Source organism: Giraffa tippelskirchi, chromosome 4 (genome assembly GCF_054371585.1).
Source record: "Giraffa tippelskirchi isolate mGirTip1 chromosome 4, T2T-mGirTip1v1.2.pri, whole genome shotgun sequence".
Taxonomy (NCBI): Eukaryota; Metazoa; Chordata; class Mammalia; order Artiodactyla; family Giraffidae; genus Giraffa; species Giraffa tippelskirchi.
Window position 1 is genome coordinate 188,523,112 of NC_137278.1, and position 16,262 is coordinate 188,539,373.

Sequence of the window (16,262 nt, forward strand, 5' to 3'; positions counted from 1 at the left end):
GTATTTATAACTATCCAAGGAGGAGGATAGTATGAACAATTAGTTTTGCCTTTAAAAGATCATAGAGAAATCTGACAGAGTATAAAAATTTCACTTAAATCTTTAAAAACGGCTATCAGGAGGGGAGAAGGCTACATCAGACAGAGGAAATGATGTAAGGAAGACAGAAATACCTGGGATATTTACAAATAGCAATAATGACCATACAAAACAGCAGTAAAGATAACCTTTTTTTTTCTTTTAAATATAGGGGTTTTATTTATTTATTTGTTTGTTTTTATTAATTTCTTAGTTGCAGCATGCAGGAGCTTTAGTTGGGGCACGGGGGATCTAATTCCCTGACTAGGGATTGAATCCGGGCCCCCTGCATTGGGAGTGCAGCATCTTAGCCAATGGACCACCAGGGAAGTCCCTACAATAAAGATAACCTTTTAATTGATTTAATTTAATTCTTATTTTACCATAGAAGAATACCTACCCCGTAGAGTTATTGTAAAGGTTAAATATAAATAAAATCCTTAAAGAGTACCTGTCACACAGTAAATGCTCAAGAAATGCTACCTATATTATTGTTGTATTACAGATTATATCACATATATTTCATCTATTCAAAATATTTTCTTTTTTTGTTTTTTTGGTTCTTGGATCTTTGTGGATCACTATGGCTGCTGAACAAGTGATCTCATACACGGCTGAAGAGCTGAGGTGGCTGCTACAGCTTTCATCATAAAAGAATTAGAAACAATGACAAGGATATCTGAGAAGCATACCATAAAAAAAAAAATGATGCATCTAATTATGATTCTCAATGAGTCAGATTTTTTTTTTTCCACAGCTTTCTTTTTTAAGACGAGAGTCAAAAGTTGGCAAAACAAGTTCATATGTAAGATTCATTAAACAATTCTACTAATACAATAAGCTTTACGATCAGTACAGAATAGAATCCAGTTCAGTATCTTTTATCTCCTACAGCTATACCAGGGCTTCCCTGGTGGCTTAGTAGTAAAGAATCCATCTGCAACGTAGGAGCCTCAAGGGACGCGGGTTCAATCCTGAGTTGGGAAGATCCTCCGGAGAAGGAAACGGCAGCCCACTCCAGTATTCTTGCCTAGAGAATCACAAGGACAGAGGAGCCTGGCGGGCTACTGTCTGTGGGGTCGCAAAGAGTTGGACATGACTGAAGCGACTGAGCACACACAGTTACACCAAACATCACGTGTGTTACTTCATTTGAACTGATAATTAGATGAATTTATTTGTTCAAGGGTCACAAATTCTGTAAGATAGAACAAGAGTCCAAGTCTTCTAACTCCTATGACCATGGCTCCTTCCCCTAAAACATTTTGAAAGATTCCTCAGTGTTAGTCACTCAGTCATGCCCGACTCTTTGCAACCCATGGACTGCAGCCCACCAGGCTCCTCTGTCCATGGGATTTTCCAGGCAAGGATACTGGAGAGGTTTACCGTTTCCTTCTCCAGAGGATCTTCCCAATCCAGGGATCAAACCCAGGTCTCCTGCACTGCAGGCAGATTCTTTACCAACTGAGCTACCAAGGAAGCCCTAGATTAAACCAAAAAGTAGGCTACTAATCACTTAGTTGACCAAAAATGTAAACACACCCTGGAAAACTAAGTGTTTACTTACAGTGATGTATAACATCAGACTAATGCAGTTATATATATTTTTACCCCTCTCTTTTTAGAGAACTGGGTTTATAAAAATAGAAATGGCTATCAAAATTATAAGATAAAAATTATTATGAATGTAAATGACAAACTCCTTTCAAGATTTTTGATGCTAAATCGATGGGAAAACAAAAGCCATGAAGAATTCCACACATGATAGAATAAATGTTATGAGACTTGCCCTTCTGCTATAAATAGTTATATAAATAACTATACAACTGAACAAAACATATAAGGCAACTATTTTTAGGCAGTGGGAAACTGGTAGCTCAAGATAAAGACCTTAAGATAATTCAGATATACAAACGAGCAGATAAGGACTTTTAATCAGCTATTACAAATACGTTCAAGAATTTTAAAGAAAGTATGATCTCAATGAATGAAAAAATGGAAAAGAGCAGAAAAATTAAAATTCTAAAAAATAAAAAATGGATTCTAAAACTAAAAATGTTCATCAGCACAAATTCCAGTGGATGGGCATAAAAGTAAATTTAAGGTAGAAAATAAGGGTCAATGAACTTGAAGAAAGATCCATGTATATTAGCCATTCAGAAAAAGGTGGCTAGGGGTCGGAGGGGAGATTAAAATTGAAGTTAACAGGCCCCAGTAAGCTGTGGACAATATCTAACATTCAGGAACTTGGGTCCTAGAAGGAAAAAAAGACTGGGGAAGAAAATATATTTGAAAAAATATTTTTTAAAATGTCTAAAACAACCTACAAATCCAAGAAGCGCAATAAACTCCAACGAAGGATGAATACAAAGAAACCCACACTTAGGCACATCATAGTCAAATTAGTGAAAAATAGGGGGAAATATTGGCTGGCCACAGCCAGAGTAAAATGAAACATTACTTACAGGAAAACAAGAAGAAACAGAGTTCCAAGAAATGGAATGATAAGGTTAAGTACAGAAATAAAAATAAAACTATAACCTAAAACTCTATAGTCAGCAAACCACTCTTGAAACATGGAAATAATATAAAGACATTTTCCAATGAACAAAATCTGAGAGAACTAATCACCAGCAGACTACAGGAATAAGAGATAAAGAAATGACATGCAAAAGACTGGTTTTACCTAGGTTTCTTCTTTTAATTTCCTTAAAAGACAAATGACTATTAAAAATCACATCACTTTGAGGAGGGGTTTATAAACAGGTAGAAGAAGAAGAATAGTAAAATAATTCTGGGGACTAATGAGGGTATAAATGGAACTGCTGTAAGGTTTTTATATTTGTGACATATGAAGTGTAAAGAGGAATATAGGTATGCCTCATTTTATTGTGCTTTTCATTATTACACTTTACAGATACTGCGTTTTCTACAAATTTAAGGTTTGTGGTAACCTTTTATCAAGTAAGTCTGTCAGTACCATTTCAAGTCTCTGTGCCATGTTTTGGTAATTCTTGAAATGTTTCAAAAAATTTCATTACTATTGTATTTGTTATGGTGATCTGCAATCAGAAATCTTTGATGTTAATAGATTAATAGAACAAGTAGACCAAAATAAAACCAAACAAAATCAGATCTAAAAAATGTGACCAACCAACTTGAGTTAATTGACATTTATGGAACATTACGACTGATATTGGCAAATAAATGACACTTTTTTCAGTGCACTTGAAGCAGATACTTAAATATACCATAAAATGGGGTATAAAATAAATCTCATTAATTTCAAAAGGCAAAAGATTCTTAAAATGGATATTCTCTGAGCATAAAAGAATCTCAAATTTTAAGTCAGTAATAATAAGATATCCATAGAAACATAAAATATTTGGAAATTAAACATTTCATTCTAAATAACACTCCAATAACATTCTAAATAACTAGAAAAATTAGAACACATTTTTAACTGAATGATAAAGCAAAAAAAGCAAAATATTGGTTCTTTGAAAAGATTAATAAAACTGGCAGATCCCTAGCAAGACTATATTTTCTACCAAAACAAAACAAAGGACAACAACAATAACAGGAAAGAAAAGAAAAATGGTTGATATTGGGAATAAAAAAGGAGATATAACTACGGACCCTACAGACATCAGACTAGTAAGAGAATATTATAAACACCTTATATCAATAAATTCAGCAATTCATATATTTGTACAATGAAAAACAAGCAAGCAAACTCCTTATACACAGAACAACATGAATAGATCTCACAGGTATTACACCTCAGGGCATGTGGGTGCACAAACACAGAAGAATACATACTGTATAAGCATGATGTTCTAAAACTGGCAAAGCTAATCCATGGTGATAAAATCAGATCAGTTATTGCACCTGGAGCAGGAGGTTAAAAAGAGTGGAACTGATGGCAAAGGGGAACAAAGGCTGTTCCTGGGAAAATGGAACATACAAATTGTCAAAACTCATCATATCCTACATGTTAACACTTGAACTTTATTGAATATAAATTTACTTCAATGAAGCTGATTTTGAAGAAAACAAAGTTTTTAGATAATACAGAAACAGGATGAAACACGAAGGCAGTCCACAAATTTCATTTAAAAATTTTTTCAAAAATTACTTCATTTCTATTATATACCTCCGTAACAGAATGAGAAGCAAAAACTGTGGGTCAGGAAGTGCTAGATGCTTTCATACATGATATCTCACAAAGACCGTGCTTTTAATTCATGATAAGGTCTGGCACAGTGCCTTGGGAGACAGCTGAGTTAAAACTGAAAAAGCAATACACCTGAGGCCAGAACACATGGGTTCAAATAATGACTTATATGATCAATTAGCTTTGGGACATCAGGCAAGTCCCTCCATCTTAAGTTTCTTCATCAACTACAGGGCTGGTGTGGAGGTAAAGGAAAATAATTTTAAAGTATCTAGTAAAGCACATCACAAATACAAGTTCTATCACTCAGAGTCAGATGAAAAACTGAAGGAGGTAAACAAGATTGACAGGGATACGAGCCAACAGGAAGAGACAGGTGACGGCATGTTTCTAGTCACATTTCTGTCTGTGGATGCAAAGGGTGGGGTGGAGGGGGGAACAGACATGTCCAAGCATGAGGACCTAATAATGTTCCTGTTTTAGGCAACAGGTACAGGGTTGGCTTGCTCACCCAGAATGAATATGCTTTCATTGTGACCTGGATCACGCTATTCTGGGCTAACTCCCTGGTCCTGTTTCTAGGAGCATGAAAAGGGAGGCTACCTGTCTACCTAAGACTCCAGTGGGCTTTCCCCAGGCTCCTGAGGGTTCCAGCATCTTCTATCATTGGGGACCTTTGGAATGCCAATATAACTGATGACTCATTCATTACAATGTTCCATTCTTCCCTATCCTCAGGTTTTCAGAGATTTCACTCTAAATAAAATAAGCAGAGCACAGATCTTTTGGATACAGCAGCAAACCAGAGCAACAGTTTCATTAATGCCTGGTCGGCTGATTTTCAGTACAATTGCAGGGAACCATGCTAGGTCTGAGAGAGTCTTCAATGAAAAGTACAAGAGTAGAAAAATCCAGAGGGTGACTGCGATAGAGGCCTGAATTTAAGAACCAAGAAGTCACATATGTTCATCCAAACATGGAGCCACTAGTAGGGCAGCTAAAGATGCAACACTCCGTCACGGTATAGTAAGTTATCTGACAGAGGTTTCAATAAACCTCTATGGGGAGGATTTCCCTGGTGGTACAGTGGTTAATAATCCACGTTGCAATGCAGGGGATGAGGGTCTGATCCCTGGTTGGGGAACTAAGATCTCGCATGCTGCAGAGCAACTAAGCCCAAGGGTAGCAACTACTGAGCTGCGCACTCTGGAGCCCATGTGCCACAACCAGAAAGCCAGCATGACGCCGCAACTACTGAGCCCCTGAGCCAGAGCTACAGTCTGTGCACAAAAACGGAAGAGCCTGCGCCACCTGCAGGGCACGACAGGTAATGCCATGGAGCCCCGCATATGAGAAGGAGGAGACCGCGGAGGCTCAGGCAGGGTCTTGGGAAGGACCTTTATCAAAGCTAAGCTGAAGGAATTCATACTGTATCTTGAAAACGAAGGGCGGCCACCGAAGGATTTTAGACAAGCAGTACCACAACCCAATTAGCATTCCTGAGAGATCATTCTGGCAACAGTGTGGAGAACAGATTGAAAGGGGACAGAAGCAGAGGCTGGGAAACTACTTAGATGACTGTTGAAGTGATCCATGCGGGGAATGGCAGTGGCCTAACATAGCAGCACACAGGATGGAGAGCAAGTATGAGATACAGCGAAAAACCGAACTCTCGAGGCTGATTCACTGATTCCTACGAAGGTGAAAAAAAAGGAATCAGTGTCAGGCTTGGGTGTATGAATAGCTAGACCTGCTGTTTGTGAAGACAAAGACTGAGTCCAGCTACATTTCAAAAAAAAAAAACAAACAAAAAACAATGACACTGCCCTAAATTTAAGAAGAAAAAAAAAAATAAAACAGACAAAAGCTCAGACTGCCTTAGACAGGATGGATATGGATCTCTGAAAAATATCAAACACTTAAACTCACAGAGAGGAATAAGTCAGAGTTAAAGAAATTCCTGTCTAACATATGTTGATGAATGAATAATCAAAGACTAACGCAGAAGGCAATTCACTAACAAGAGAGCCATCTACTGCCTTACAAGGATAATGCAGTGATGAAACGCCACCCAAAAACGCAGAAGAAAGCCAAGTTTGTGACCATTTCCCACTGCACGTGTATTCATAAAATAGCTGACCTCTCCCACAAAAAAAAAAAAAAACTCCAAGTGGTTAGCACTTTCAGTTAATAGCCAAACGCTTCGACTTACCAATTTCTCTTAAAAGCATCCATTCAATATATACCATCATTTCAATATAAAACACTTACCTGCCATCATGGCTATCATACTGGCTTTATAGACATTGGTGAGAGATCCAAGTTCTCCTGTGGCTAAGATGGTTTTGAGATGAGCCTCCCCACAGGCCTTGCGAAACTGACAAATCTCATCATACAGGGCTGAGGAAGGAAATAATTGAGGCCATTACAAAGCCGGCAAGTGATAACATAACTTGGCAGCTGTTTAGAACTGGTAGAACCCATCTCAGATTTAGGAAACATAAACCATTTGTCACTTTCTAAAAAATCACCCCGATTTAATATTGCCTCGAGCATTCTGTTGCAGTTCGCCTCCTGTTCTAAGGAACTCCTTCGTTTGCTACCATGAAACAGTTTCTATGCCCTGGCCCCAGGTCCCGAGCCACAGAGCTTTTAAAGAATCATTAGAAAGACATGCAAATTACAAATAATTTCTACTGCTTCCCTAGGATGGTTACTTAGGAGAAAAAAAGAAATTGATCTGCCATATATACAGGGGTGTATCACTTTGCAAACTAAAGAAAAAAAAATCCTCTAGTCCTTTTGAATTCTCCCACTCACATATAATAAGTTCTCTTGTTGGAACATAAAGCAGGCCTTTCCTGAGAGCTCTGCTAATGAAAATAAAGACATAACAGTTTGCCCCACTCTCTGCCAGGGTATTTGTATATGCATGCATGTGTGCTAAGTCGCTTCAGTCATGTCTGATTCTTTGCAACCCTATGGAGTATAGCCCGCCAGGCTCCTCTGTCCATGGGATTCTCCAGGCAAGAATACTGGAGTGGGTTGCCATGCCTTCCTCCAGGGGATCATCCCGACCCAGGGATCAAATCTGGGTCTCTTACATCTCTTGCATTGGCAGGCGGGTTCTTTATCACTAGAGCCACCGATATATCGGACTAAAAAGCGTTGAGCCTAGACAGGGAGTGATGGGTCTATGTACACAAATTCAGCTATAGAGGAATTCAGAGATGCAGCTTTGAATCTATTAACCTCTGACCCCATTACCACATTTGCCTCCTGGAGCTCCATAAAGCACTCTTAAAGCACCTGACTTGAAAATATATATATATTTATTTTATACATATACACACATATATACCCCCCAAACCCATTATACTCAATAAAATTAAATTGAGGGGTAAATATTTCATATTCAAAGTAACAGAATATTAGCAAACAAAATCAGTACAATATAATGAGTATTAAAATTCTGAAAAATTATTTAAGATTGTCTATTGCCAATAACACCAAGCTCTTACCCTGCATCAGATTGGCCACATCTTATTTCCTGAACTTCGGTTATTGCTACACTACCAGAATTAGGGTAATAATAAACATTAGGGTTAGGAGAAGCATTTTCAATGCCAAAATGAGAGTTGTATAATTCACAGGTTTTCTAAAGTACCTATAAAAGATTAAAAATCAGTCTCGAGTCAGAAAACTAAGTCAAACCACTCAAGTTTTTGGTGTTTTTATTTTTGAAGGGGATATGCACCATGCCAGACAGCATACAGGATCTTAGTTTCCCAACCAGGGATGGAACCCATGCCTCCTGCAGTGGAAGCATGGAGTCGTAACCACTGGACCACCAGGCAAGTCCCCAGACCAAGAAAGATAAAGATGGAACAAAACTTGTCTTCTCAATTCTAGAAAACCCAGACTTAACCTGAAGCTCGAAGGATTTTATTACAAGACGCATGGAAAAGTACAATGTTTGTTGCCTCCAAGAGGTACCCATGGTTTTTTCAAGAAAGGACTGAATATTTTCACAAATTCCTAACAGTCAGTAGTTGTATCAGAAATGACCTGAGATGCCACATTGCCCACCTTACCCTGCATGTCCCACCTAAACCATGAGAAAATCATATCAGCCACACATTCAATACAATAACATGCAAGAATAGGAATAAATAGCAAAAGAGTATGTGGCAGTAACAATTTATATTCTTTTAACTCAGAGAATGAATCTTGGATGGAATAACAGTTCTTGAAAATAGAAAGTTGTCCTCTAAGAACTAGTGACAAGGAAACCTCTTGAGCTAAAAATTCAAGAATGATAATCTGGAGTTAAGTTGTGATCTAATTAAGGATTTTTCTTCCTAGTACAATGAGCAGTCTCAAGGGTCAAACAAATGTGGATTTAACACTCAACTCCATCACTTCCTGTGTGACCTTAGGCAAGTTATTTCTCCCAGCCTCAGTTCCAGCCTTAAGTATCAATAATAATATTTATTTTATATGTTATTTGAGGATTAAAAGATAAGATACATACAGATAGATAGGAATACACACACACAGAACTTTGTACATTGCCTGGCTTATTGTAAGCATTCAAAAAGTTTAATCATTATTATTAAGTTCAGAATTCTAGTAAAATGAATTTCCACTAAGTGTTGTTGATAAAAGTGAAATTTGGTTCATGGCTTGACCCAACTTTTTGTACTACACTGAAATTTTATTATATGGATTAGTGCTTACATTCAGTGAACCATCAGATAAGGCTTGAAAATATTTTGTTACAGCATTTGTGAAAGGGAACTTTGGCCTGTATAACAAAATTCTTAAAACATTGATCCTGAGCATATTTATGAGCAAAATCACCAGCCTTTTTCTAAAATATATTACCTTTTAATATCCACTGAAGTTCTTCACCTAGAGTTAAAATTAACCAGAAAACCCAGATGTATTTTATGACTCACTTATCAACCACCTGGAATTCATGCTTTTTAATCCATGACCCAAACAGAATGAATCAAAAATGGTCACTCTGAATTTCACTGGATTTAACCAATATGCAACCCGTGCCTTCTGATTCTTTAATTGCCAACTCCTTAAATTATGTTACTGACCTGTTTCATCACATAACAGGATCAAGGTTAACCGAGAAAGTATCTTACATCTTTAAAGATCAACACTGGGAAAGCTGTTATTTGTTTCTGTTACCATTCTGCCCAGAGTCTACCAGGACAATTAAATCAGAAAGCATACCAAATCTGGTCTTTTTTTTTTTTTTTTAGCTGGGGGCTAATTACTTTACAATATTGTAATAGTTTTTGCCATACATTGACATGAATCAGCCATGGGTTTACATGAGTTCCCCTTCCTGGTCCCCCCACCCACCTCCCTCCCCATCCCATCCCTCTGGGTCATCCCATTGCCCTGGCCCTGAGCCCTTGTCTCATGCATCGAACATGGAATGGTGTTCTGTTTCACATACGATAATATACATGTTTCAATGCTACTCTCCCAGAATGTCCCACCCTCACCTTCTCCCTCAGAGTCCATAAAATTGTTCTATGCATCTGTGTCTCTTATTCTGTCTCGCATAAAGGGTTATCGTTACCATCTTTCAAATTCCATATATATGCATTAGTATACTGTATTGTTGTTTTTCTTTCTGGCTTACTTCACTCTGTATAATGGGCTCCAGTTTCATCCATCTCAGTAGAACCGATTCAAATGTATTTTTTTAATGGCTGAGTAATATTCCATTGTGTATATGTACCACAGCTTCCTTATCCATTCGTCTGCTGATGGACATCTAGGTTGCTTCCATGTCCTGGCTATTGTAAACAGTGCTGCGATGAACATTGGGGTACACGCGTCTCTTTCAATTCTGGTTTCCTCGGTGTATATGCCCAGCAGTGGGATTGCTGGGTCATATGGCAGTTCTATTCCCAGTTTTTTAAGGAATCTCCACACTGTTCATTTTTAAAATGCAGTCTGTGTGTGCTGTGCTCAGTTGCTTCAGTTGTGTCCAACTCTTTGCAACCCTATGGACTGTAGCCCACCAGGCTCCTCTGCCCATGAGATTCTCTAGGCAAGAATACTGGAGTGGCTTGCCATGCCCTCCTCCAAAAATATTCCTGAGTCAGGGACTAAAAGCAAGTCTCCTGCATTGACAGGCAGATTCTTCACCACAAGCACCACCTGGGAAGCCCAAAATGAGGTCTAGGCTTCTTCAAAGGAATGCTTCTACATAATCCTTCACATTTTACTGAGTGATGCAAAGATGAAGGACAGTTAGAGATTTTCATCAGTAATGCAATATCAACAATGGCAGTAGATCCAAGAGTCCAGAGTGGTCACCAGCTAGCATGGTACCCACGCTGGCCACTGGCAGCAGCAACAGCACTGGTCTTGTAACCAAACTCTTTCTGTGACACATCTGGCTTATTCTCTGCTCCCCAGTCTTCATGTTCCTGCTTGTGTTCCAAGTCTGCTTCCCACTGATTCTGTAAGCTACCCCAGATTCTCCTAATAATAAATAATAAACCCCTTTCAGCTTACCATGGGGCTTCCCTGGTGGCTCAGACAGGAAAGAATCTGCCTGCAATGTGGAAGACCCAGGTTCGATCCCTGGGTCGGGAAGATCCCCTGGAGAAGGGCATGGCAACCCTCTCCAATATTCTTGCCTGGAGAATTCCATGGACAGAAGAGCCTGGCGGGCTGCAGTCCATGGGATCATCAACATTGGTTTATTAGTCTTCAACCTATGACTCCAGTATAACACATATACACTGGGAAGTATGGTATAATGGACAATAGTGTGGGTGCTCTGACTGCCTGGATTTATATGAGAAGACTGCATACAGCACCAAAGGATAGCCCCCGACTCGTCACAACTAGAGAAAGCCTATGTGCAACAACAAAGACCCAGTGCAGTCATAAATAAATAAATAAGTAAAAAGCAGAGGACACTATGATCCACATTTCCTAAAGAACATAAGATACAACCTCCTTGGGGCACAAGAAGAGATGTCTAGCTTACTACTGTTGTTGTTGAGTCACTCGGTTGTGTCCGACTCTTTGTGACCCCATGGACTGCAGCACGCCAGACTTCCCTGTCCTTCACTATCTCCCGGAGTTTCCTCAAACTCATGTCCATTGAGTCGGTGATGCCATCCAACCATCTCATCCTCTGTCTCCCCCTTCACCTCTTGCCCTCAGTCTTTCCTAACATCACAGATAGATAGACAGAGCTGTATGTATGTTTATAGGTGTGCGTTGTATACATTTATGTATTTCGTAGATCTATCCCCTGAGGAGGCATGGAAACAGCAGCAACCTTGTAGCAATGAGCACCCTGTAGCACCCAGATCTTGGTTTCTAAACACCAGCCTTCCATGAAAACAAGCAAAGCTCCTTGGGAAAGTGGCTGATTCCAAGCCTGGGGCAGAGAAAGCTAAAAATAAGCCTGAAATATCTTTTAAATAAATGTAAAGAATAACAAAGCATGGTCTTAAAGAATAACAAAAGCATGTCAAAAGGGCAGAGGAGCCAGTTTGAAGCAGCTCCCACTTGCCAAATCTGGGACAATTTGAATATCAGAATAAATAATGATAGTAATGGATTATAACCAACTGAAAAAAAAGACAGGCATCTATGAATTCTTGAAGAGAGGAAGAAAGGGAGAGAGAAGAAGGCAATGCTAACTAATGAGTATAAAAGAAATGATGGAATCAGAAAAAAATCACCATTTGCCAACTATCAGAGTATAACTGAAGAATTATCAATGAACACTTAAAACCACTGAGTAAAAGTTAGATGAAGAAAGGATATTAACCATATCTCCATTCTCAGTGGATGTTAATTACTTACTAAAATACAAAATATTTATTAATTTTACAATGGAGAAACTTGGCAGAAACCATCTTAGCCAAGTAAAAGTGTAACACCGTCAATAATGGAACAGATCAACATTTCAGGACTCCTGAAAGCAGAGGACATTGAGAAGAACAGAGCAAAACTTCAGTGGTGGTCCTATGAAGAATACCTAATGTGAATCTAATCCTGAAAAAACATTTAACACACCCAGACTGAGGTACGCTTTACAAAATAGACCTCAATTCTTCAAACATGAGAAAAGATTGAGGGCTATTCCAGAATGAAGAAGCCTAAAGAGCCATGTGGGCTTTCCAGGTGGCTCAGGGGTAAAGAATCTGCCTGCCAATGCAGAAGATGCAGGAGATCTAAGGGTAACATTAATGACATTAATGTTCATTTCCTGATTTTGATGGTTTACTGTGGCTTCATATGAGTGTCCTTGTTTTTAGGAAATACACACTGAAGTACTTAATAGTAATGTATCAATAGGTCAGCAACTTAATCTCAAATAATTCAGAAAAAATACATCTATAGCTATTTATCTCTCTCTCTGCATACATGTATAGAGAGACAGAGAGAGAAAGAGGGAAGGCAAAAAGATAAATGGGGTAGAATTTTATAACTGGGGAATCTGAGTGAAGAATAAATGGGAGTTTTGTGTGCTATTTTTGTAACCTTTCTGTAAGTTGTAAATTATTCAAAAATAAAAGTTAAAAAAAGATATGTTTGTTATACTGTTGTAGTTTATTTAGCATCCAGGTAGTTATCTCATGGGAGGGCTTTTGAAACTATCAACTATTCTACTGTTTGTTTGTTTTTTTTTAATAAATTTATTTATTTTAGTTGGGGGCTAATTACTTTACAATATTGTAGTAGTGTTTTTATTTTTAAATGTCTGATTATATATAGTACATATTATTTGTAACCTGCTTTTATTCCCTTTGATATATCATAGACATCTTTCCAAATTAATAAATTTATGTCTGTAGCACAATTTTTAATGGCTGCACAATCTTCCATTGCATGGTCATAAACAATGTATTCAACCATCTATTACTGGATATTCAAAGTTTCAGATTATTTGCTCTTATAAACAATACTTCAGTAAACCCCTTTATGGTTAAGTCTCTGCATATATCGTGACCTTGTTCCCTAAAGCATTTATTAATTTTTCTGCTCACATTCTCATAATACACATTCATTGTTAAAAATTCAAACATTACAGAAACTGAAAATTCCCCATTTAAAAAAAAAAGAACAATTCTTGCACGTATCAGAAAAATAATAATTTGGAAAGCTATTATAAAAGGTGACTGGCTAATGAAAATGGAATTCAAACACCACGACTGCAAATTATCAGAATAATGAAAACTTTACCAAAACACACACGCCAGAGCAGTGGCTGGCAGAGTGATGTCACATTAAGAAACCTGGTAATAAATGTTTTGACTTACAATGAAGTTTTCAGGAGTAGCAAAAGTGAGTGTCCTAGAAACCCAAGATGGATTACATTGCAGATGCTTAATCAATATAACGGCACAATCAGCAGAGGCGTGGTCTCCTGTCTGTCCCCCCTTGTCCTTCCTACTGCTGCCACACTGCGGAGACGTGGAGGTCATAACCTGACTTTCTGCTTGTCCCTGCCAGCAGGAAAATCAAGTGGGGCTGAGCCGGTGGAGTGGTCCCTGGCAGGATTTAGAAAATTCAGCCACTCTGGGAAAGGCCTGGATGCTGACCCAAGGGGACAGAGGAGGTCACACTGCATTGGTTTTAAAGAGCATCCAAAACAAGCATCCACTGGCTGCCTGTGCCAGCAGGAACTTGCATCTCAAGAATTCAGCTTTTCTCTATCTAAAAGTCTCTTCTTCCTCTCCAGCTCCTACCTAAAAGGAAAACAAATTCTTCATCCTGAGGCTGCTGGCAACCTGGTAAGCTTTCTGGAGAAAGTACTACTGTAGACATAGAAAAGGGCTAGCCAGATGTCTCAGTGATAAAGAATCTGCCTGCCAATGCAGGAGACACAGGTTCGAACCTTGGGTCAGGAAGATCCCCTGGAAGAGGAAACTGCCATTTCTGGCAATACTGCAGTATTCTTGCCTGGGAAATCCCATGGACAGAGAAGCCTGGTGGGCTACAGTCCATGGGGTTGCCAAGAATTGTACACAACTGAGACACTGAACACAAAAGCACATAGACATAGAAAACTGTGTTAGTAAAGCTTTAGTGTATAGAAATTATGATTGAAGTTAAGAACCCAAGTGTTTAAAGACTATATTGCCCATCTAAAAGCCATAAAGTAGATTTGCCTTTATATTTTGTGCTATTCAAAGGCACTTAAAAATAATTGTTAACGAACATATCTAAGCAATTATTTTTTGAGTACCAGAAAGATGTTCAACACTGTGCAAGAGTGGCCTCAAAATCACTCTTAAGATAATTATATGTACAGTAAAACACTTAATATAAAATTACACGGCAACCTTCTAATCTAAAAAAGTCACAAAATGTTCAAGCACAGTTTTCATCCACTAAGGCAACTAATTAATCTTGCAAGACTAAAACAGAGATGAGCTAAAACACTAGGTAGTAAAATAACAACCCACAAGAGATAAAACACACACATTTTTGTCAATAGTATTTGAAGTTTTGAAGAATCATAGCATAAAAACAAAAACCATAAAAGCATACAGCAGTCGTAAGTATCTCCAAAGGGTTTCTGTTATAAACAACCCTCAAAACAGAAAGCCCAGGTTATAGATTATGTGATTCTTTCCCAAAAAAGTGTCTATAGATTTAGAGATTGCTTTTCTCATAAGATATTATGATTAACAGCTCTACAAAACAAAGAAAAACCCTAACTTCTTTTAGGAGATATTCTTTCTACCACCCTTCTTTTGTAAAACTAAGCAAATAAGAAAAATAAATTGTACCATCCTAAAGCTCCTGAGAGTCACGAGGCATGTACTCCACAAACCAAGTTTAGGAGAGCTAAAGAACTGAACAGGGTAGGGACTTCCCTGGTGGTCCAGTGGTTAAGAATCTGCCTTGCAATGTAAGGGATGAGGGTATGATTCCTGGTTGGGGAACTAAGATTAAGATCCCACATGGCTTGGGGCAACTAAGTCCACATGCCATAACTAGGCAGACTGTGCACCTCAACAAAGATCCCACGTACTGCCACTAAGACAATGCAGCTGAATAAGTAAACAACTAAAAGAAAAAAATAATAAAACAACTGCAAAAAAATGGAACTGAACAGGGTAAAAGGTATGTGAGGCTGTGGATACAGAAGACAAACGATAATCCCAGATGTGATTCTGAACACATAATGCTGGAAAAGTGTCCCAGATGCAGCCACCTTTGGAGTCACCAGGGAGCCCCTAGTGGTTCAGTAGGTAAAGAATCCACCTGCAATGCAGGAGACTGCCTGCAATACAGGGGATGCTGGTTTTATCCCTGGGCCAGGAAGATCTCCTGGAGAAAGAAATGGCAATCCCCTCCAGTATTCATGCCTGGGGAATCCCATGGACAGAGGAGCCTGGCGGGCTATAGTCCACAGGGTCTCAAGGGTCGGATCCGACTTAGTGGCTAAACCCCCACCACCTGCTTGTGCTTCAGTGTGGAATGGTTTCCAAAAACTAGTAACACCAGCTCTAGGTCCTGGAAGATGCTTGAATCTGATATTCTTCCCATGTCACTGGTAATATATTAGGTAAATATATGCAGCAGAGAGTGGTCATAAAAAAGTTTTAAAAAATTGAAAACCTCTGTATATTTGCAGAGCATGGAATGCATTTAATTTTCAAAACTTGCTCAATAAGATTTATGATGTGATGAACCTCTTCTGGTGAATTCTTTCTTCAAAGAACTGTTTAAGGAATGCAACTGAGGTGTCAACCTCAATATCATCATTAAAGAATACTGTATTACAAGGACTTATCATGGGAATAATACACACAGACAAGGAACAACACCAAATACAAAATCACAGGCCATTACAGCTGGAAACACCTGTAGAAAATCCTTATGTCTTATCCCCTCACTAGTAATTTAATTTATTATTTTATTTTTTGGCCACACTGCACAGCATGTGGGATCTTAGCTCCCTAACCAGGGATCGAACTAGCATCCCCTGTAC

General features: G+C 38.5%; 1 protein-coding gene across 6 annotated transcripts in view; it reads right to left on the reverse strand.

The window, feature by feature from the left end:
- The window catches only part of DERA (deoxyribose-phosphate aldolase), a 111,500-nt gene that overhangs the window by 42,671 nt on the left and 52,567 nt on the right, over window positions 1–16,262 (reverse strand). For 4 of the 6 annotated variants that reach the window (XM_081587327.1, XM_081587325.1, XM_081587328.1 and 1 more), the window contains one exon: window positions 6,527–6,655. The exons of the other annotated variants lie outside the window; for them this stretch is intronic. In XM_081587327.1, coding sequence (XP_081443453.1) covers window positions 6,527–6,655 — 129 coding nt within the window. The remainder of the gene's footprint in view (window positions 1–6,526; window positions 6,656–16,262) is intronic. 6 annotated transcript variants of the gene reach the window in all.